Below are 22,999 nucleotides of genomic sequence, written 5' to 3' on the forward strand. Positions count from 1 at the left end.
CTCTTTAGGTTTCCAAGGTGGTATCACTATGGAAGTAGACGGCTCAACCTTCCTTCCAAGGAGTGGGGTGGGTTTGAACCACCAGCCTGCGGGGGTTAGCAGTCAAGTGCCTTAGGCACTACGCCACCAGAGCTCTTTTTGTTTTGGTCCATTCCACTGCATATTTATCATGCATAGATAGTCAAATTGCTCAATCTCTGATAAGGCAATCAACTACATTTTCAAATATGTAAATGAAAAAAATTCACTTCTGAGAAGTTTGCTGTTTAGGCTATTCAAAGTACTTTTACCATGATAACTCTTCAGTCATAATGTTGTGAAAAATGTTGACATCATTTTCCTTCTAGTATATTAGCTCCATTTTAGAGGTGTGATAACTGAGAAACTGAAGAGGATGCTTTCCAAGGACACTGTTCAATATGGTATCATAAACTAAAAAATTTTCTCATCTCGGTTCCTAAGGATAGCACTCCACATCAATACAGACTTTAAAGAAGGACAAGAAAAATCCTTTGAATTCTGAGGTTCTTGGCATTAAGTCACCTCTGATTTTATTGATCTGCTTGCCCAGAATGGCCGGTGAGCCAGCTTCAATATGAATGCAAAGTCAGAGTTGCCGCCTGCTAGCTGAACCCTCTTTAATTTAAGGAACACTGACTTCTTCAGCAGTCACAAGTTCTCTGAGCCTTTTACCATCCCTTCCAGCTGAATTTCATTTTGCTTGATTCTAGCAGGGCCTACATAAATCTTCTATCGTATAAAATGCCCCTGCTTCTTTTGCTTTCTAACTTGGAGGAGGAAAAAAAAAAAAAAAAAAAAAAAGGACCCATATGAAAATGATGGGGATGCATGCAAACAAGCAATGGTTACATCAAGCTGTGACTGAGAGCCAGTATAGGGCAAATCTTTTGATATCAGGCAGCAAAGCAGAATCAGAAGAGGTCGGCTGAATAACTTACTAGCAGTCACTAACAGCAGTAGCATAGGAGAAAGAGCAATTTGACTGGCTGTGACCAGTGGTGGTCTTCTTGTGTGACTGTATTTCTGCAGGAGAATCCAAATCAAGAGCTGTAAGACACATCTGCACCATGTATTTCTATTGGCATCTCTCTCCCCATCCCCTTGCAGTTCAGATGCCCTGATTCTACTGCAGAGCTTTAGTTTACAATAAAATGATCATTGCGTCATTCATTTGCAACCCCTCCAAAGCCCCTTCTTTGCTCTGTCGGAAGATTTTACTCTTTCTGAAACAAGTATGCCAACAGGGTTATAGCATATTACTGCTGCCTGCTGTATAATTAGCTACAAACCCACAGCACAAAACTATAGGGATTTACAGGTGCCCTGGATTCTGCTTTTCCTTCCCCTTGGGATCAGCTAGTGTTCCTTGACAAGAAAGGACCTTGGGCTACCCTAATGATATATTGAGAGTTTTAAACTCAACTCTCCAATCTTACAAGTCTATAGTGCCAAAATAACACAGCAGAGACCAGAAGCTGAACCATGGATACAGGAAAGCACTTTGGTAAGCACTTAAACCTGCTGAGAATCTTCTCTTCTGACAGACGCTTGCATCTTATCAGCAGACTACCCTGAATGAAGCAAGCAAGCACTGAAGGATTTTATTTATTTATAGCTCATTCTGGCCTGCTAACTCCAACCAAGTGCTCCCACTGCTAAAAAATGCTACAAGTTGCATGACTTTTGAGTGTCTCAGTACAGTCCAAAGTGGAGTCCAATGTCTGGGGGTCAAAGATTATCAGAATCCTCAAGAAGAGCAGCAAGCAGCTGATTAGTCATATGGATGGTTTCTGATTTCTAACCTTCTTCACAAAGAAGGTAGTCCACCAACAGCTTAACACCAAAGGTGCCCAGCAGCTTAAACTCAGTCATGACAAAACATGTGCTATCAGAGAAGTACAGAGCCGACCTCTTCTGGATAAAAGACATGAGGAAAGGAAAGTGCTTGAATTAAAACATTATAACACAGGTGGCCAAATTCACAAGCAGCAAATAGCAGAAGGTGCACTGCAACCAAACTTAAGTAAGATGTGGATTTCCATTTATGAAATAAGTGAAAATAAACACCAATAGGTCCTCACCCATTATATATGTACTAACATAAACAATGTAAACTTCTATCTCCTTTATCAACTTTGATGATCCTTATTTGACAAAGTAAAAGTTTTTTAAAAATTAACCACATTCAGTGATGTGTATTACTTATGAAAATCATTTCAAGTTTTAAATTTTATACTCCCAGACTGTCATTACAGAAACATATGCATAGCCATAGAGATTATGGGATAACATACTTTATATATGTTTGTATGATGCTTTGGTGTGACATGTTTTTTATCACCAGCACTAGTGATGGCTAAACTAGGATTTCAGAACGGGGAAAAAAGAAAGACACACATACATCTCACTCTAAACCCTGAGTCTCACTGGAGGAAAAAAATAAAAAGATAAGCTGAACAATACAGCCTGAGCTCTAGGGTTAATCAATGTAAAATACAGGTTTAACTCACTAAAGAGCTGGACTGATGGAATCTTAGACAAGAGAATTAGGTCCTGGAAATCGGGATAATAATAAAAATGTTCTCTTAGTGTGGACCAGCTACTCTGATTATTCCTGCACCATGAAGACGACTGAACAAACCCAGTCACTTCTCCTTTAAAAACAACTGCTAGCTGGCTACAAATCACCTGTCACCAAAAATAAAAACAAACAAACAAAAACCACATACACACACATACAGTAAAAATTTCTGCCTTCAAAAAAAATTCACACAAAATAGGACATAACTTGTGAATGCTAGGAAAATAAAAAATGAAAAACACTTACATACAAACATACATGTGTATCACATATACAGGTTTCCAACTATATCTATATCAGGAAAATCTCTGCAGCTACTATTTAACTGAAGGGAATTTAAGAAGAAAAGAGTAAATCTAGACCAAGAGCTTCCCTAAGTGAATAAATAAGACCTGGGATGACAAATAAGTTGGAACTATAGTTACCAGAAAAAACTGGGAAGCCTTGGGTTGAAGAGCAAGAAGAAGATAACAGGTGCTCTGAGTGAAGTCTACATAGAAAGGACGGTGATGCAGCAAGTCACAGAGGTTAGGAATGAACTATTTGGTATTCTGTTGTTGTTGTTACATGCCATTGTGTCGGCCCTGACTCACAGCGACCCCTCCTTGGGTTTCTGAGGTGGTATCACTACCGACGTAGACTGCCCAATCTTACTTCCGAGGAGTGGCTGGTGGGTACCAATTACTGAACAGATTAGTATTTAGTAATCGTTGGAAAAAAAAAAGAGATGAGTACTAGAAAAGAATAGTCAAATTATATTTAAAAATATAACTATTATACTGAAAAATAACTAAATGTCAAGCAATATAAAGTTCTATTAATAAATTATAACAAGAAATGAAAAGGATCCCAAACGTGTTGGCCACACAGTAACTGCCCAAATATGCTAAGAAGGAGTCCTTCTCCCCTAGAGGATGCCAATCTCATTTGCAAGGGCAACTGTTAGTGTTTGGCTTCTCCAAAAATCAAAATAGGTCCTAATGGGACCGAGATCTTTAATCCAAACGTACGTACCTAAGGCATTTTCCTGAAAATACACTCTGTTGCTGTCAGTTTGCAGACAGAGAAGTGCTAAATCTCTATTCAAAAACTGCAGGAATGGAATTCCATTAGGTGACCCCATAAACAAGACACTGTAGTCTTGCTTTGATATTACAGCTTACAAGATACTCACTTCTAAGGATTTGCTGGACAAATTTACTCTACTTCAAATGAATGCCTGGCTAGGAATGTGAAGATCAAATGCCATGAAAGAAAATGTAACAAATTGGTTAAACAAAATATCTGTTTTACCCTCTAAGAACTTTTGGTCTGTTACCCCTAATTAGGAAATAAATGTTCATAAAATTCTGCCTTGTATTGATAAATAAAATACATACAAGAAGACGTGCACATGCTTGTTTATTTTCACTGAATAATATTTAAAGCATGGAAAACGACTGTAATGCACCATCTATAATATCAATTTGGGTAATTCCTGTAACTATTAAGAAAAAGCAAAGAGGAGTCAGTGTTTTCTTTATTTGTGATTGTCTTAGTTAATTTATATTTTTTTATCCCTGGGGGATAGTGCCTAAGGCATCTGACTGCTAACCAGAAGGCTGGCAGTTCAAACCCACCAGCCACTCCTTGGAAGGAAGGTTGGGCAATCTACTTCCATAGTGATACCGCCTCAGAACCCCAAGGAGGGGTCGCTATGAGTCAGATGCGACTTGACGGCAGTGTGTTTTTGAGAAATGCACTGCTCAAAATGGTGGCCACAAGCACATGGCTAGCCCAAATTGAGATGTGCTATAAGTGAAAAATATTCTGAATTTCAAAGACTTAATCCAGAAAAAGAATAGAATTTTTCTATTGATGATATGTTGAAATGATATTGATATACTGACTTAAAACAAAATGTGGATGAAATTAATTTCACCTGTTTCTTTATACACTGTTAAATGTAACCAACTGAAAATTTAAATTACAATTATTGGACAAAGCTAGTCTGGAGGTAATGATTCTTAACTGTAGGTGTTCATCAGCATTATCAGAGGGGCTTTTAAAAATAGTATTCATCTGGACTTTAATCAAGAATCTCAGGAGTCAAGGTCCCAATGTGTGTATTTTCAAAATATTCCCCAGATAATACCGAGGCACATCACTAATTAAGAATCTTAGTCTAGAAGTTAGTGGACAAAACAATGTCCTTGAGCCTTAAGGGAGTACAAGTGGAATGGACAGTGGTTGGTGGTCTCTAGCAACTTATTTCTGAAGAAGAAGCACTATGCTTATTACCTGCTTGTTTGAAACAGTAATCAAAGAAAGAAAAGTATCAGAGTTAGAAAAAAAGTTTGGTCTTGGCTCAAAAATTAGTGAAGAATCTAGGTTTCTTTTCTTGAGGTTATCAGGCCATATTTCAATTGTGACAAAGACAACTATAAAAAAACACAAAATCTTATAAAAGTAAATTCAAGTTGCAAATTTACAATAACTGTTAAATAAGCTACACTGTAAAATTTAACTTATCATTTTATGATCAAATCTGACTATTTTATATTCCTATCCTAACAAAGGGGCTTTGGATCTTTAAAAAACAAAATAAACATTAAAGCAATTTTAATATCTTTCTGGTTTTCAGAAAGATTATTTTATTTTTCCTTCTCCATTTTGCCCATATCTTCACCTTCATACATACACCAATTAATAATGCTAATGACAAAACTAGTAAATCCATCAGCTTTAAAAATCACACACACAACCAAGGAAGACCTCCATATACAGAGACTACAGGATCACAGTTCTGTTCAAGTCTGGCCTCTACCCATATGGGTGCATATGCTCAGATGTTGGGAGGGACAAGTTTTGAAACTACATCAGGAGTAATAGAGATTCAAAATCGTGATGTGGAAAGGTGAAAAAGATTTCTTACCAAAGCAGTTAATAAGAATTTCTCTCATTCCTCAGTCACTCTTTCCTCACCAAACTGGACACATATCCTCAAATTAAAAAGTAGGACCGGGAGAACAATTCAGAAAGACGAGGAATGAGATGACAAGGGAAGGTAATCAGAAGCAGCCCTGAAGCCTGCCTACAAATCACTGTCCGAAGGGCAGAGGTAGTGGAAAGCAAGAAGAAAAGGAGAATGTCCTGAGGATTACAAAGAGCGTTAAGTATGGCGTGTAGTTCTCCACAATTATTCAAGGAATGCAGGGAAAGAAAGAAGACTGAGTGCTGAGCCCGTGTGTGCCATGAGTGCTTTGCCGCTCGCTGAAGGACAACCATTCGTTTCTAGAAAATGAGATTCTGAAATCCGTGGAGGAAAAAATGTACTGAGAGATGCTTGCTAAATCAAGGATATATGCTTTTCTCTGCAAGCCATAAGGTATCTTTGAGGTACCGAAGTGAAAGGATCTTCTGAGACAAAGAACACAAGTACTTTTCTGAAGACGCCACTGCTCTTCTGCTGACCTCTGCTGGATCAACAGTGGCATCCAGTGGCCAAAAGTCTCATCACAGATTTCTTTGTCTCAAGAAAGGGTTTCTATTGCTTTGGGTGAAGTGGCAATTCAGAACAAAACTATTTCTGGTGTCTATAACTAAGGATCCCCTAAGACAGAGTACTCTGTAATACAAAGTGAAGAACCAAAGGCCATAAAGAAGAAATGGAGGGGGGCAGGTTAAGATTGGCTGTGGTATTTATATTTCCTGTGGTATTACTAAAAAGAATGAAAATACAGGAGAAGGTGAACGTATTGTGGGTAGAATGCCTAGACTTTCACGGTCTCAGTATGCTTTTAAAAGGAGGATACAATAAATGAAGTCTTTTCCTTTTAAAGTCACAGCAATAATGAAATTTTCAAAAGTACATTTTATTTTTTACAGGGCTTAGGAATGGAGAAATGGAATTGGCATGGTATAATTAAGTAATTTACTTAAATTTAAGAAAACTCGTTCTGAAATGTGATCTTTAAAAACAGACTGAATTTCAACTGCTAAATTAAGGTGTCTGTTTTTAGGGAGATAATGAAACGGGCTTAGATATAACCTCAACCCCTAATGAACATACAGAAAAGCAAAGCATTCCACCTAAGGTATTTTTTATGTTCCATCTGCTGACTTTAAACTGTTAAAAAGAATGATTTACTGATAATGTTCCTGTAAGTAAAATGCTAGTAAATTCTTTTTAAATTTAAAAAAAAAAAAAAAAACACCTCAATGTTTTCTCAATGACATAATACAAACAAGCAAGAATAAATGGAGTAATGCTGATTTTTATGTGAATTAGACCACACTTTCTCTCTCTTAAAGATCAGAAGAAGCAGACACCAAGAGGCTCTTCATCCATGGATCACATCTGTTCATTCTCTGCTCCACATTTCTAGCTAAAAAAACCATGGAGTTCTTATACCATTATTTCCCTTAACCCTCCTGACATAGCTCTGGCTTGCTCAGGTACAAATGCCAGCTCAAATTTACCTGTTTGGATGAGATGTGGGCAGCATGAACTGAAATTCCACCACACAGGTGTTGTCCTTAAGCTGGCGGTGTTGCACGCTGTTAAGTTCATAGGCGATATAAGCCCTTCGAACATATACCTGGTTAAAAAAATAATCCTCAGTAGATACACTTCAAAAACAGAAACTAAAGTGATAGTGTGTTCAGGGAAAAGACAGTTTTGAAAAGAGGTATCTGATGTAGACAAAGGTGGTCTGTGGTGAAAGGAGTTTCAAGGTTCTGTATACGGTATGGTTTAACTCAAAGTTGGAGTGTTAATACTAAAAGGTCCCTGGGTGGTACAAACGATTTAGATTTATGCTGACTAACCAGAACACCAGCAACTAACCAGAAGTTTGGTGGTTCAAACCCACCCAGTGGCACAGCAGGAAAGAGGCCTGGAGATCTGCTTCCATAAAGATTATAGCCACAAACGCCCTATGGAGGGGTTCCATGAGTTGGAATCAACTCAAGGGCAAAGGGCTTGGTTTTGACCTTAGTACTGTAGCTATGATCAAATGGAAACAAAACCAGCCAGCATCTACTAGACACCTCTGTTGTGGTTGTTTTTAGGTGCCATTGAGTTAATTCCAACTAACAGCAACCCCTGTGTACAACAGAACAAAACACTGCCTGGTCCTGGACCGTCCTCACGATCCTTGCTATGCTTGAGCCCACTGTTACTGCCACTGTGTCAATCCATCTTGTTGACGGTCTTCCCCTTTTCTCTGACCCTCCACTTTACCAAGCATGACACCCTTCTCCAGGGAATGGTAGGTGAGATGAATTCTGGTCACGCTTGCTTCTAAGGAGCATTCCAGCCACACTTCTTCCAGGACAAATCTGTTCTTCTGGCAGTCCATGATATTGTCAATATTCTTTGCCAACACCACAATTCAAAGGCATCAGTTCTTCTTTGGTTTTCCTTATTCATTGTCCAGCTTTCATATGCATATGAAACAAATGAAAATACCAGGGCTTGGGTTAGGTGTACCTTAGTCTTCAAATGACATCTTTGCTCTTCAACAGTTTAAAGAGGTCATTTGCAGCACATATGCCCAGTGCAACATATCTGATTTCTTGACTGCTACTTCCATAGGAGTTGACTGTGGATCCAAGTAAAATGAATTCCCTAACAATGTCAATCTTTTCTCCATTTATTGTGATGTTGCTTATTGGTCCAGTTATGAGGATTGTTGTTTTCTTTAAGTTGAGGTATATAATCCATACTGAAGACTGTAGTCTTTGATCTTCACCAATAAGTGCTTCAAATCATCTTCACTTTCAGCAGGCAAGGTTGTGTCATTTGCATATCACAGACTGTAATGAGTCTTCCTCCAATCCAGATGCCACAATTTTCTTCATATAGTCTAGTTTCTTGAGCTATTTGACTCAGCACGCAGATTTAATAAGTATGATGAAACGATACAACCCTGATACACACCCTTCCTTATTTTAAACCATCCCTTATTTTGTTCAAACACTCGTTTTTTCAGTTCGTGATACTGCGGTGGCTTGTATGTTGCTGTGAGGCTGGATGCTATGCCAAGCATTTTGAGAATCAGTAAGGTCACCCATTGATTCCATGGCACTTCCAGACTAAGAAGGATGGGGCCATCCACTTTTGAAAAAACTGGCCACTGAAAACCTTACAAATAGCAGTGAAACATTTATCTGATACATTACTGCACACCTCTAGGTGTACCATAAACTTTCTTCCACACTAGCCTAAACTCAAGTGAAGGTTTGATCTGGAGTGAAAGCGAGCATATAGAAGAACCACAGATACTAAGTTTTTAAGCATGATCATCATTTCAACAAAAGACAAAATCAAGCAGTGAGAAAAGTGAGAGGCACTGATTCTGGGCAATTTAATGAGTGAAGACAGAAGACAGAAATAGTTGCTGTACAATTCAACTCTTTTTACTATCTTGCATCTTTGTTTTATTTCTCCCAATGCCCAAAAATCAATTTTGGATCTTTTAAGATTAAGTCCCTAATCCTAGGCAAAAGCAGTAAGGCATAATTTAATATATAGTATCTAAAACACACTAAATGGATTCAACCATTGAAGAAACAACAACAGGCAAAAACCATCAGCCCAAACTCACCCACTTCACAGTCAATTTACATGGGCATATTTGTCCTTTTGTGACTGATTTATTATTTCATTCTGAATAATGTTTTCAGGGTTCATCCATGTTGTATCAGGACTTCATTTCTCTTTATGGCTGAGTAATATTCCATTGTATGTATGTATCACATTTTGTTTTTATCCATTCATCTGTTGATGAACATTTGGCCTGTCCCTAACTTTTGTCTATTGTGGATAGGGCTGCAATGAATACTGGTGAACAAGTATCTTTTGGCATTCTTGCTTTTAATTTTGCTGAGTATATAGCTAGGAGTGGAATTGTTGGGTCATATGGTAGTTCTATGTTTAGCTTTTTGAGGAACCACAAAACTGCTTTCCATAGTGGTGGTACCCTTTTACAATCCCACCAGCAATGTGGGTAAGGACTGCAATTTTTCTACATCCTCACTAACACCTACTGTTTATACTTCGCAATTTTACAGCAGCGTTGAGGGCCTACAATTTTTGTGCTTTCTCAAGCAATGTGCTATCAAGACAAAAGTCTTTGGAATCAGATTGATCTGAGATCACATGCAGACCCTCTACTTATTATCTGTGTGATTTTGGACAAGTCACTTAACCTCTCAGAGTCACATTTTCTTCTTACTTCATAAGGTAAGTAGCTTAACTGAGAAAAATAAAGCAACTGAAACATAGTCCATTAAATGTTATCATTTTCTTTCCTATGAGGAAATATTTCTTAAGAGCTGCTTGATGATTCAAAATATAACTAAAATTTTAATCTGGCCAGAATCATAACATGTAAGGTCACACATGTTCTGATTAGTCATGTTTTTTCATTCATTGTGTTACTGGGAAGACTAACTCATTATGAAATGGGAGAATTCAAATACCTGGAAAATAGAGACTACTGAAAAATGCTAGCAGCTATTTTTCTGTGATTGGACCCAGAAGCTAGTGATTAGTTCAGATGAAACACTTGAGTAAGGTAAGACTATGTTTCAGTATTTATTATTTCAGAGGAAAAGACGACTATTCTTAACAACCAACACTGACTGATATAATTGACGTCACTAAATTATCTATGTGAAAAATGTTGAATTGGTAGAGACTGTGTTATCTATATTTTTATAATAATAAAAAAAGGAATTTAAAAAGCCTTAAGATCACAGAAAAATAATTGATATGATAATCAAATGGACAGAGGAAATCAGCGATAAACAAAGAAAAAGGTAATGTCACATTACCATAAAAACTAACCTCCAGAGCTGCCATCCTCACTACCTGGTTGCTGTGATAGAAGAAGTTGGGCAGGACATCAAAAATAGATGTTTCAGATAAGATGAGTTTCTGGAAAGTATAAAGACAGGCTTAAACCATTACATTCCTAAAAAGAACAATTTCAATAGATACTATCTGGCATTGGAAGCAGCTAATGAAACCTAAGAACTCTTTTTAATGAATACCATATATGAGTTTAACCTCACTGTGCCTCAGTTTCCTCAGCTATGAACTGGGAAAAATAATGGTTCCTGTTCTCAAAGAGCTATTGTGAGGGTTATATGCTTTAATACATATAAAAGCCTTAAAATGATGTATTAATTGCATGCCATTATAAGTGTTTATGACTATTATTATCCTTTCTGACATGTACCTGTACTGTACTCCTTAAAAAATGTCTCATAACTCCACTATGATAAACCTGTGGTTCCCAGATTTCAAGTATGGATCAAAAAAGCAAAGACCACCATTCTGTTCCTGGTTTCCCTGGAAAGAAATCTTACAAAAGTCTGAAGAGTCCCTTTGTCAGATATAACAATAGTATGGTTCCAGGAAGAAAAATAAAGTCACCCCTAAGAAAATAATGCTGTTTAAAAAATCACAGTCAAACTCTTTCCAATTTGTAATAAAATGAGCCAATACTCTATGATAAAATTGGCTGTTTATAAACTTAATAGTAAGCATTAAAATAAAATTAAAGCATATTTAAATAGCTTTGCTTCTAGAAGGATAACAACTATTTATGTATAGATCTGATTCAAATATCAGAAATCAATAAAGGCTGCGACTGAATTTTGACCTAGAATGCCTTTTTCTATAAAAGCGTAAGAGGTGAAGACTGCAGTAGGACTTTTGTCAAGACAAGCCTATTTGGTTTTTAACCTAAACCACAATTCTACCAGCATTTTTGTGGAAAAAAATATTAACATAAATCATTTTTAAAAATCAAATTATGAAGCTTCATTACATTGAAAATCAAAATTGACTGATTGATTAAACTATGCTTGGGCATAAAAGGGACAAGAGTGCAGAGTGGTAGAAAAGGGTTATATATATACCTGCAAGTTCTCAATGCAAAACTGATGTCCATACATGTCAATAGCTGATAGGAAGATAGACTCCACTTGGTTATGGCGAAGCTCATATGATGGCAAATGCGAGGCAATAAGAACCTAGAGTGAGAGCAAAATAAGAGGCCTAAGTTCCTGAGGGAGTGATTATTCTAGGCTCCTATTAGGCAGCTCTGATACAAAAGCAATAAATATAAGTCTGTAAGTACAGGCATCAAAGATAAAACAGAGACCAAGTGAAACAACTTCTAGGTCCTGTAACATAGAACCAGTGCCATCAAATACTGAATCTCAGTTGACTCTCACCATGATTTGTGTTGTGGGCAATTTCCCATGGAGGTAGGGGGAAGGGAGAGAAAACAGCTTCGATCAAGTTCCATCAGTGCATATGATTTACCATTGCAAAGCTGCTAGTCCTGGGGACTGCATGACTAGCTGTTAATTGGGAATCAGCTCTGGCAGGGAGCAGCTGTGGAAAAGGTGGCTGAGGCAGATCTAGCTAGCTTTTTCCAACTTAGAAGTAGACAGACAGACTAGGAAAAGCTGCTCTGACAACCTCAGACACTCAGCACCAAGAAGGCATCAGGAAGTAACATCAATGCATGTGAGGGGCAGAGACTGTGAAAGCAGTGTCACAAACAAACAAACAGGGACACGGGAGGGCCTGAATATCCTCAGCAGGTCACTGAGAGGTTCAATAACTCTGAGTTAGTTCAGTGACATGGATACAATTGTAGAGAAAGCAGAAGGTCATTGAACAGCTTCAATGCTGCTGCCTGGTCGATGCCCGGCACTGAAACACAAAGGGAACACCAACTCCCAGCCTCCCTGCTGAAGCCTTCTGGAATGGAAATGAAGACTTCAGGGTGAAACTAACTGGATTCTCTGGGTTTGGTCCGACTGCTTGAGACCAAGATTTCATTTCATAATCTTTGTTTTCTACACTTCATTTTTTTCCCTATACATTTAAAAGTTTCCATCTGCTTCTAAGTTCCCTTTGAGTCAATTTCCTCCCTTCAGTTTCCTTTCTTCCACCTGACTCTGTTTTACTATCACAGGGTTACAAGGGAGGGTAGGGAATGACACCAGGATTTCTTAATGAGGAAAGAGCTCCTATTTAATAAGACTCTTGTTAATCTTTTCCTTTATCTTTAAAAAGCATATGCCACATGAAAAAATTTGTTCTGAGGGTAATGCAATATACACAGAAAATTGCATGGTCTTTCTAAGGTGACTGACTTAAAAAAAAGCTCATGGTGTCTAGGACAGCCCAACCTATGAAAACCATTCCTCCATCACTATAACCAACAAATAAATATCTTTACCTGACGTGCTCGAAGTGCCACTTTGGCATTGGTGGTCTTACTGAGTTGAGTTAGTTCTGTGAGGATATTCAGTAGCTCATCAGTGAGAGTAGGGTCTCGGCCACACAACTGATCCTAATTGTTAAAGAATATATAGATTAAAAAGAACCAAGGTATAGGACTTTGAAATGGGGAAAGAGAATAAAATCAAAGTAGACAAGGCTGGATTAACAAGAAAATGCACAAGTCCTGTTATTTTTATCTTAAACAAATGATTAAAGAGATCTTACAGGAGGTGACTGCTAAGAAGAACTCCAAATCTCTCAGTCATTCAGGTTCAAAACTCCTAATGTGTTTCTTTATAAATCAACACTACCCTTTTTAACATGCAGAAGAAATCATCAGAGACCATTAAAAGTGGCCAAGGGGATACTGAGGAAGAAATAACAGATGATGTCTCAAAGTTTTAAGAGCTTTTAAATAATATAGGGACTAAACTGGCCTTCTGGCTCCTTCTTCCACTTTTGGCAGGAAGGCAATATAAAGCAAATGGTGGTTTTCATTCCATAAACCAAATGTTCAGCATCCCAAGAGGATGCAAAACAGAAACATAAGGGCAAATTATTCACTTATAAACACACACTAAATAAAAATACCTTTTCATATTCTGGGAATTCTGCATCTCACTGTACCAACAATTACTTCACTATATCTAAATACGGTCAATGCTAACTGGATTAGCAGGGGATAATGACCTCATATTATAGAACCCATGGTTTATTCAGAATTGGGTCCTTCCGACCCTAGTTACCCTTCAGGTCTGGAACTGAACTCACTCCTGTGGCTTCCAGCCAAATAACAGACAGGCATACGGGCTGAACATTCACATCAGGCAGATAACACTCCTTGGAGTGATCAATCACAGGAAAACAGAAGGGCATTGTTTGCAAAGGGAGTCAGTTCATAGGTGGGATTGCAAGGGATGAAAGGACACAAGGAAGAGGTAACTGTGGGGAGGAAGTGGGAAGAAAGCTGTTACACTGTGGGGAATTGCAGTCAATGTCATGAAACAAAATGTGTGTGAACAGCTGTATGGAAAGCGAATTTGTTCTGTAAACTTTCACCCAAATCACACACACACACAAAAAAAAGGGTCCCTCTTGTAAAAATTTTTTTAAAAAAACCCAATCATATTTTGAGAGAAAGAATTCTTCTGGGGTCTAGTGGAAGATCAGTTTACTCCCTAAATTTACCAATTACCCATGTAATTTTCAACTAAACTGATAAAGCTGCAGATTTGGTTTTCATAAATACTTTGTCCAACTAGAGCTATTTGTAGTAGTTCTTTATACCACTCTCTAAAATAGAAAGAGCTCTGGTGGTCCAGTGGTTAAAGCATTCAGCTGCTAACCAAAAGGCTTGCAGTTCAAACCCACCAGCTGCCCCACAGGAGAAAGATGAGGCAGTCTGCTTCCATAAAGAGTTACAGCCTTGGAAACTCTATGGAGCAGTTCTACTCTGTTCTATAGGGTTGCTGTGAATCAGAATCAACTCGACAGCAGTGAGTCTGGTTTGGTTTATACAAAATACACACATTTAGGTATAGTTCCTTCTACTTGGAGTCTGAAATAATTGGCTGTATATTTTAGTGAACCTTATTCTTGCACTATGAATGGGACATGAAGACAACAAGATCCCAAAAGGCCTTCCTGTTGCTGCTTTTTATTCTTCTCTCTACCTTGACCGTCAGCTCTTTTCTAGAAGAATCTCCTATTTAGGGATACTTTTTATTGTCTTTAGTCACAGGAGTATTAAATAAAGGCTAGGGACTTTTGGCCTTTGGGGCAGATGTGCATTTACCAAAACACTTTTTCCAAAACCCCTACCATTCCCACATCACAAGGTAAACACTTCTGGAATACTCAACATCATTATGCTAGCTCAAATATTATTGAGAAGATGACTTCTTAAACACCATCAAGTAGGAAATACCTTCTGGTTCCCCAGTCTACCAAGTGTCTACTCTAAGTGTCCAGAGTGATTAGATACATTATGGGATTTATACGTAAGGAAGCGAAGATATTGTTTTCACCCATTTAAGGCAGGATTTCACTCATTTGAGTGGAAGAAGAAATGCTACTATTAAAGTGAACATGTAGTCTTAGCTAAAGGACTGGTTCCACTGGTCCTAGAGCATAAATGCAAAGGAGGGGGGAAAATGCAACTAAGCCTTATCTTTTGCTGAGAACTAAGGTTGGGCAATCCTACTTCCGTAGTGATACTGCCTCGGAAACCCAAGGAGGGGTCGCTATGAGTCGGGGCCGACTCGACGGCACATAACAACAACAACAACAATAAGCAAAATGGGAGCTCTGGTAACACAGTGGCTAAGACACTTGCCTGCTAACCAGACGGCTGGTGGTTCAAACCCACCAGCCACTCCTCGGAAGGAAGGTTGGGCAATCCTACTTCCGTAGTGATACTGCCTCGGAAACCCAAGGAGGGGTCGCTATGAGTTGGGTTTGACTCGACGGCACATAACAACAATAAGCAAAATAGAATCTCAAGGGAATATATACAATCAGCAAAGACAAAACCATAAAAGGAAAGGAAAGCATGAGTAAATTACAGTGAGTAAAGAAGTAAAGCATGTTTTTGCCACCTAAATCCCCTTTACTCAGCAGTCCGAATGAAACAAAGAGTTACAGCTGAGTCCATTCTGCCTCATAGCAATGCCAAGTCTGTCAGAATACAACTGGGATCCATAGGGCTTTCGGTGGCCGATTTTCTGGAAGGAGACTGCCAGGCCTTTCTCCCATGGCACCTCTGGTGGACTTGAGCCTCCAACCTGTTGGTTAACAGCTAAGTACACTGACCATTTGTACCACTCAGGGATTCCACAAGGTTTCTAACAGAAAAAAACATATTCCTTTGTGAGAGAAACTCTTTTCAATCATCAGAATGATCCACTGAAAGATGTGAAAATATAACAAGGGTCTTGGGTAATATCACAGTTCAGCTACTCTGCAGTAGCCGGAGTACAGTCTCAATATTAACAATAGCCAGCATGACCAAGTTAAGAATACTATTTACCTTCCTTACTTTTATCAGATTTGATATGGAATGCTTCCCCATAAAAGCAAATGCAGGTTTACCTTTCAAAATTAAACTAAACCAAAGAAAAAATGGAGTAATTCTCTTGCCTAACTATAGATCATGGTTTAACTTAAAAAGCAAAATACTCAAAACCACTTTTTCATTTAATCTTTCCACTATGAGAGAAAGAGAGTGAGAGAGAAGTAGGTAAGAAACAGTACCTGTAAGAAAAGTGAACTATGGATACTATCACCAGCTGATACTCTCCTGGGCTCCTTATGATAAAGTATAGAAACCCGACCCTTCTGGGATGGGAAATATCAAACACAGTATGGAAAAACCACTCATACCATTAGTTTATCCTTACTTAGAAATTTTCCCCTCAAATATTATTTTCTCCACTGTCATCATTAGTACTTAGAAAAAATGATTGGCAATAGAAAAGTATGTGTAGAGTAACTTTCTCAGCCCTCTCTTGTCCTTGATCTAGACATAGTGTTCTGGTACTGAAAGAAACCACCATAGAGGACCACGCTGCTCTTCAGAACTACCCATCCTAAGATTCAAACATCCAACAGGAAGCTTATGGTCTCTTTTATCTTAGAAGTAGGCTCCTCTGGGTAAAAGGACATCTAATCTTGCTGGACATTTTGTGACAATGCCATTAGATGATGGCTTATGTCAGCAGATATGTTTCTTCAACATAAAGAGGTTTATTTAAAGAGCCTACTTGCTGATTTTGGATTTTAGGTTACCCGTATAAATGTAGGTCAAAGTGAACATTATTATTCAGCAATGATTAAGATTGGCATAACACATTTATTTCTTGCTTTTATTTTTAACCTGGATGGTGGCAAACTATTTGGATTATCTTAGGTCTGCAGAAATATACAAAACATGCTTAAGTGCCAACACCACAACCAAAGTTAAGCAACTGACTACCAGAAAACCCCAATATAGTTCAACTTGTTCTTAGCACCCTAGGCATGAACTCCCTCTGAGGAAGGCAACTATGAATGAAAAGACTGATCTAACATGTAATAATACTCTTAAGATATTAACTTGTTCAACTAGATGTTGCAGTAATCCCATTATCAGTAATGAACTGGTAGTTCCAGTTTATCACAGTTCATCTTCCAGTCATCACAGGTGGACTTTTGGACATTCCAAGGATGTCATGGAACAAGTCTAATAAGATATTGTTAGTATCACCCTCACTCAGCAAGCTTGGGAGAAAGAACTCTTTACTTACATAATGGACAAGATTACTTGCAACCATGTTGGGAAGGAAGAATATATGCTGACCAACTTTTGAAATACCTCCTGTCTAAACCAAATCACAGGCTCACATGCATAGCGTTATTCGTAAGGAGGCATGTTCACATAGCCCATACCAGAAATAAAATATAAGCAGTGAAAGATGTCTCAGAATGTAAGTGGCTATAGAATTTATGGTTTGCTGTTTAGATACTATGCAGATGTTGATATTTTTATTTGCTTAGAAGTCCCTGGGAGGTGTACAAGGTCAAGCGTGTGACTACTAGCCAAAAGGGTGGTACTTTGAACCCACACAGGGGTGCCTTGGAAGGCAGGCTTGGCAACATGCTTCCAAAAGGTCCCATCCTTGAAAACCTTATGGAACAGTTCTACTCTGCATACCTGGGGTACCATGAATCAGGACCAATTAGACAGCAATTAACAACAACAAAATTGCTTCGTTTGGCTAAGCAGTCCCTTAAATATCTCTAAACAGGCACAAACAAAAGACTGAGCTCTAAGCTTTTGCCTAGAAGATTAAATTTAAGAAATAAGAACTTTTAAAAAATAAATTCATTCCTGGCCTTCCAAAGATTTTGTTTTTAGTTGTAGCACAGTGTTTCCTATTTGGAAGAAAGCTGACTTAGCATTCTACTTGATACTTTGTTTTCTGGTTAAGGTGAAAGAGAAGAAGAAACCTGCTCAAAAGTCCTTGAGGCAAGTTACCAGTATAGTAGGCAAGTTATAAACACCTGGAGGGCTTGAAGGAGAGCTGGCAGCATAGTGCCTAAGGCATCTGACTGCTAACCACAAGGCTGGCCATTCCTCAGAAGGAAGATTGGGCAATCTACTTCTAAGAGATACCACCTTGGAAATCCAAGGAGAGGTCACCATGAATCAGAATCCATTCAGCGGCAGTGAGTTCTGGTGGAGGCACGAAGGTACCTCTTTAACTTGGAGCAGCCCCACATCTAGTACCACTGATACTCAGAAACCTTTTGTTTTTTTCCTTCTCCTTAATCCCTCTTCTAGGTTCAAAAGCACACCATCAATATTCCTACTTTTAGAAAGCACAGACCGGAATGCAGGCACGTAACCATCAATCAGGAAGCCAAAGTAAGAAAAGAAAGAGGAACCAGCAGAGAGCATAAGCTGGGGAAACCACAATGGCACCATGTCTAAGCGACATGCACTAAAGACAGGAAACCTATAGAAATAGTAACCAAACAGCTAAAATGGCTTTTATCCAGCTACTCGCAGCATTAATGCAGATGTGTGTGTTTGGGGGAGGGTCCGAATATTGCCAAAGAAGAAAGGAGAAAGAAGATGTCTGGCATTCAGAAATGCCCAATCAGAAAAGAGCCCTTCGGAGCTTTAGGTCCTGATCCACAAGTCACTGACAACTAGTCCTGTGCTCAAGCTTGTCAGTTAACTTTGTGATTTCTAAATCTCTAAGATGACAGTGAAAATAACTAATATTTCAAAATAGTGTGAAAGCCTACAGATTCTACTTATGTTTACTGAGTTCTGTCCTGTTTTTAAAAGAAAAACAAAAGGGCAAATCTGTCTTCATGGTTCACATCGTTCATCTTCCTCTTCCCAGTCCTGTTCATCCAAACACAAACATTAAGGAGGAGCTCTTTTCTCCAAAGAGCTCAGCTTGTTGGAAAGAAAGTTTGGGTCCCATCCATGCAGGTGAAGTAATCAGGATGACAAAGTGGGGGGAAAAAAGAACAGCAGCAAGTCCGAGTCCCATTGGCTTCTGCCTGTCCTGCCTGGCAAGAGCAGAAAGCAAAGCCTCAAACCAGCTCTCTGACAGGGCCCAACGCCTCTGCAGCACCCCCGTGTAATTACACACTTGAGTGACTGGACTCTGAAGAAAATTGAAGGCCTGAGCTCCGAACAGCTGCCATTTTCTCTCTCCATCACACCAGCGTGATTACTTGAGAAATGAACAGCCCCGGCTCAAAGCTACTCCAGAATTCTCAGAGGAAATATGGCTCCGTGTTCCAATAATGAGATTCTTAAGGCAAGCGTTACTTACAATCACTCCGCAAAAGGAGCGAGCCAAGCCCCTATATCTTACAAATTAGAATTTAAGAAACCCAGCGACAGTCTAGGACGATCATTACTCTTCTGCTGCTCCAAGGATTCTGGGCTTTGGTCTATTTTTAGTGCAGAAAACTGTTAGGTTCTTAAAAAGGTAATCATAATAAAATGAAAACCCCACCATAATTAGCTCCCAAGAAGGCAAATTCTCCTGCATTTTAGGCCCAAACTGATGGATTCCTCTACCCTTTTATCATTACCAATTTCTGCCAGAAAGTTGTGGCTTTATTCAAATAAGAATTAACAATCCTTATAATAAATTTAAAAAAAAAAAGAAGCTAAATATTCAGAGATTTCTCTCCTTTGACTAATAGGGAAAAAGATTCTTTCCTGAAACCTGCCACTTGAGAAACCTGAAATACTACAAAGTGCTGACTTTTTCTTTTTTTCTTCCTTTCAAAGGCATTTCTGGTTTCCCCACTATCTAGCCATTCTAGCCTAGCAAAGGTAATGAACTCTTTTGGTAACTAAATATTGTAAAAGTGGCTATTCTCAAAAAAAAAAAAAAAAAAAGTTATATTCTCTAGAGGCCAGGAACTGAGTGAGTGGCATTGTTGTTAACCAGGGACATAGTTCAGATGCAGGCTATAAAAGAAAAATCCTCTCTTAAAATGTGAGGTAGATAGTTTCCCTTCATTCTGAAATACGAAATTAAAAAAAATCACGGTGAATATTTATGTTGTTTTCCTCCAAGAAAAAATGATAAAAATTAAGGTACCAAGAATGGCAATTCCACTAAGGAACAAAGATGAAAACTCTCTAGGAGTAAAAAGGTACTATAGTTCCAAAAACAGATAAACATGCAATAGCAAAACAATTGCTCAAGACCATGGGGATACGGAACTCTAAGAAAAATTCTATTGTTTTGAGACCTAGAATTAACTCAACCAAAGAGATCTAAAAGTGAAGGACATATAAATCATCTTTTAAAATTCTTAAGTACATAAAAATTCCACCCACTGGTCAAATGTACATTAGTCACATTCACATTTTACCAGCTTTGTCCCTTAGTTCCACTTATTTACTAATTCTCACACTTGCCAGGCTATGATGACTAAAGTATATATCTATTATCAATATAATAATCTTCAGCATAGATTTTCATGTAAATAAAAAGGGACCAATGAAGTTCAAGAATAAATTAAATTTTCAAAGCCACAGTAGTCAAACCTGCCCGGTACTGGTACAACGACAGACACATAAACCAATGGAATACAACTGAAAACCCAGAAATAGATCCATCGACCTATGGTCAGCTGGTCTTTGACAAAGGGCTGAAATCCATTAAATGGGGAAGAGAATGTTTAATAAATGGTGCCGGCAAAACTGGATATCCACTTGCAGAAAAATGAAACAAGATCTGTACCTCACACAATACACAAAAACTAACTACAGATGGATCAAAGACTTAAATGTGAAACCTACAACTATGAAGTTTTTCAAGGAAAAACTAGGAGCAAATTTAGGGGCCCTAATATATGGCATAAATAGACTATCAAGCATAACCCAAAATGCACAAACAGCAGAAGAGAAACTAAATGGATGGGACCTTCTCAAAATTAAATTCTTATGTGCTTCCAAATACTTCTCCAAAAGAGTCAAAAGAGAACCTACAGATTGGGAAAGAATTTTCGGCAATGACATATCTGACAGGGACTTATCTCTAGAATTTATGGAAAACTCCAACACCTCAGTAACAAAAAGACAAATAATCCAACTTAAATATGGGGAGAAGACACGAATAGACACTTCACCAAGGAGGATACTCAGGCAGCCAACAAACATATGAAGAAATGCTCATGATCATTAGTTATTTGTTGTTGTTGTTGTTATGTGCCGTCGAGTTGGACCTGACTCATAGCGACACCTCCTTGGGTTGCCAAGGCAGTATCATTACGGAAGTAGATTGCCCAACCTTCCTTCCGAGGAGTGGCTGGTGGATTTGAACCGCCAGCCTTCTGGTTAGCAGTCAAGTGCCTTAGGCACTATGCTACCAGAGCTGCAAATCAAAACAACAATGAGATATCATCTTGCTCCAGCAACTAGTAGCAAAGTTCAACAAGACACAAAATAACAAATCCAGGCAAGGATGTGGACAGAGTGGGACTCTCATACACTGCTGGGACTGTAAAATGGTACAACCACTGTGGAAAACAATATGACAATTCCTTAAAAAGTTGGAATTAGAAGTATTGTGTAACCCAGCCATTCTAATACTAGGTATATATCCTAAAGAAGTGAGAGCCATGACAAGAACAGACATATGCACATCCATGTTCATCCCAGCATTATTACAATAGCCAAAAGATGGAAGGTGTCCATCAACTGAGGAATAGATAACCAAACTTTGGTACATACACACAGTGGAATACTATGCAACCCTAAAGAATAACGTAGAATCTGCAAAAACACCGCATAACATGGATTAACTTGGAGGACATTAAGCTGAGTGAAATAAGTCAATCACAGAAGGACAAATATTGTATTAGTCCCTTATTGTAAAAGTCAAGGAAAGGTTTATCTATGGAAGGAAATTTTCTTTGTTGGTTACCGGGGGGGGAGGGGAGGGGAGGGAACACTGTTAGACAGGTAGAGCTAAATATTGGTTTTGGTGAAGAGAAGGGAAATGTACTAAATGTGAGTGATAAACATGGCGGTATTGAGGAAGAGGAAGGCATAAAGAAGAACATGGGAGGTATAGGCAACAAAGACGACCCTTTTGCACATATAGTAGTACTGTGTTGCCAGTGAAGGCAAACATGGGTATATGGGTAGATAGATGAGTGGACAGGCTGAACTATTAGGAATGTCTGTGAAGCAGGGAGTATACCCAAGACCATATATAGGGTTGGCAGACAATGGTTCTACTAGTGTATTTGTATGTTCTGTAACAATTTCCAGGTGTATAGTAGAGCTGACAAGGGACAAGGTTGTAGTCACTTCTTGGTCACAGCCAGCTACCAAGACAGAGCGAGTAGTTGAACATGTGGGCTCGGCACCATAGTCACAGGGGACATCAAGCTCAACTGCATAACATACTGCACAAAACAATGCTCCACCTCCTACTATGGCAAGTAGGATCTTGAAAGCTTGCAAGCAGCCATCCAGATGCAACGATGGGTCTCTCCTCGTCCTGAGCAAAGAAGAATGAAGAAAACCAAAGATTCACTGAAACAATTAGTCCTCGTGACTGATACACCATGCGATCTGCAGCCTATATGACTATGAAACCAGAAGAACTAGGTGGTGCCTGGCTACCAATGTCAAACACTCAAGGGGGGGGGATCTGTGTAGCAGATCTTGGACAGAGAGGGAGAACAATGTGGAACAAAACTCAAAATCATTTGGGGGGGAAAAAAGGGGGACCAGGTTTGCTGGTCTGATAGAAGCTGGTGGAACCACTAAGACTATGGCTCCTAGCTGCCCTTCAGGTCTGGAATGGAAACTACACCTGTGGCTTCTAGACAAACAAAAGACAGGCCTATGAGTTGAACATTTACCTGAGGTAGATAGACTCCTTGGACAGAACAATCATGGGAGAAAGAAGGGCTGTTTATGCACAGGGACACAGCATAGGGGGCAGGAGTGCAGGGAGGGATGGACACAGGGAAGAGGTAACTATCAGGAGGAAGTGGGAGGGGAGCTGTTGCATTGAGTTAAATTGTAGTCAATGTCATGAGACAAAGTGTATGTGAACTGCTGTATG

General features: G+C 38.8%; 1 protein-coding gene across 1 annotated transcript in view; it reads right to left on the bottom strand.

Annotated features, from left to right (window-relative positions):
• ACACA (acetyl-CoA carboxylase alpha) overlaps positions 1-22,999 on the bottom strand; it is a 260,973-nt gene that overhangs the window by 129,951 nt on the left and 108,023 nt on the right. The window contains exons 25-28 of the mRNA XM_007947891.2: positions 12,853-12,966; positions 11,516-11,629; positions 10,437-10,526; positions 7,064-7,182 (exon numbers count right to left, since the gene is read on the bottom strand). Coding sequence (XP_007946082.2) covers positions 7,064-7,182; positions 10,437-10,526; positions 11,516-11,629; positions 12,853-12,966 — 437 coding nt within the window. The remainder of the gene's footprint in view (positions 1-7,063; positions 7,183-10,436; positions 10,527-11,515; positions 11,630-12,852; positions 12,967-22,999) is intronic.

This window comes from Orycteropus afer, unplaced genomic scaffold (genome assembly GCF_000298275.1).
Source record: "Orycteropus afer afer isolate SDZICR_OR568_19922 unplaced genomic scaffold, OryAfe1.0 scaffold00196, whole genome shotgun sequence".
Lineage (NCBI taxonomy): Eukaryota > Metazoa > Chordata > Mammalia > Tubulidentata > Orycteropodidae > Orycteropus > Orycteropus afer.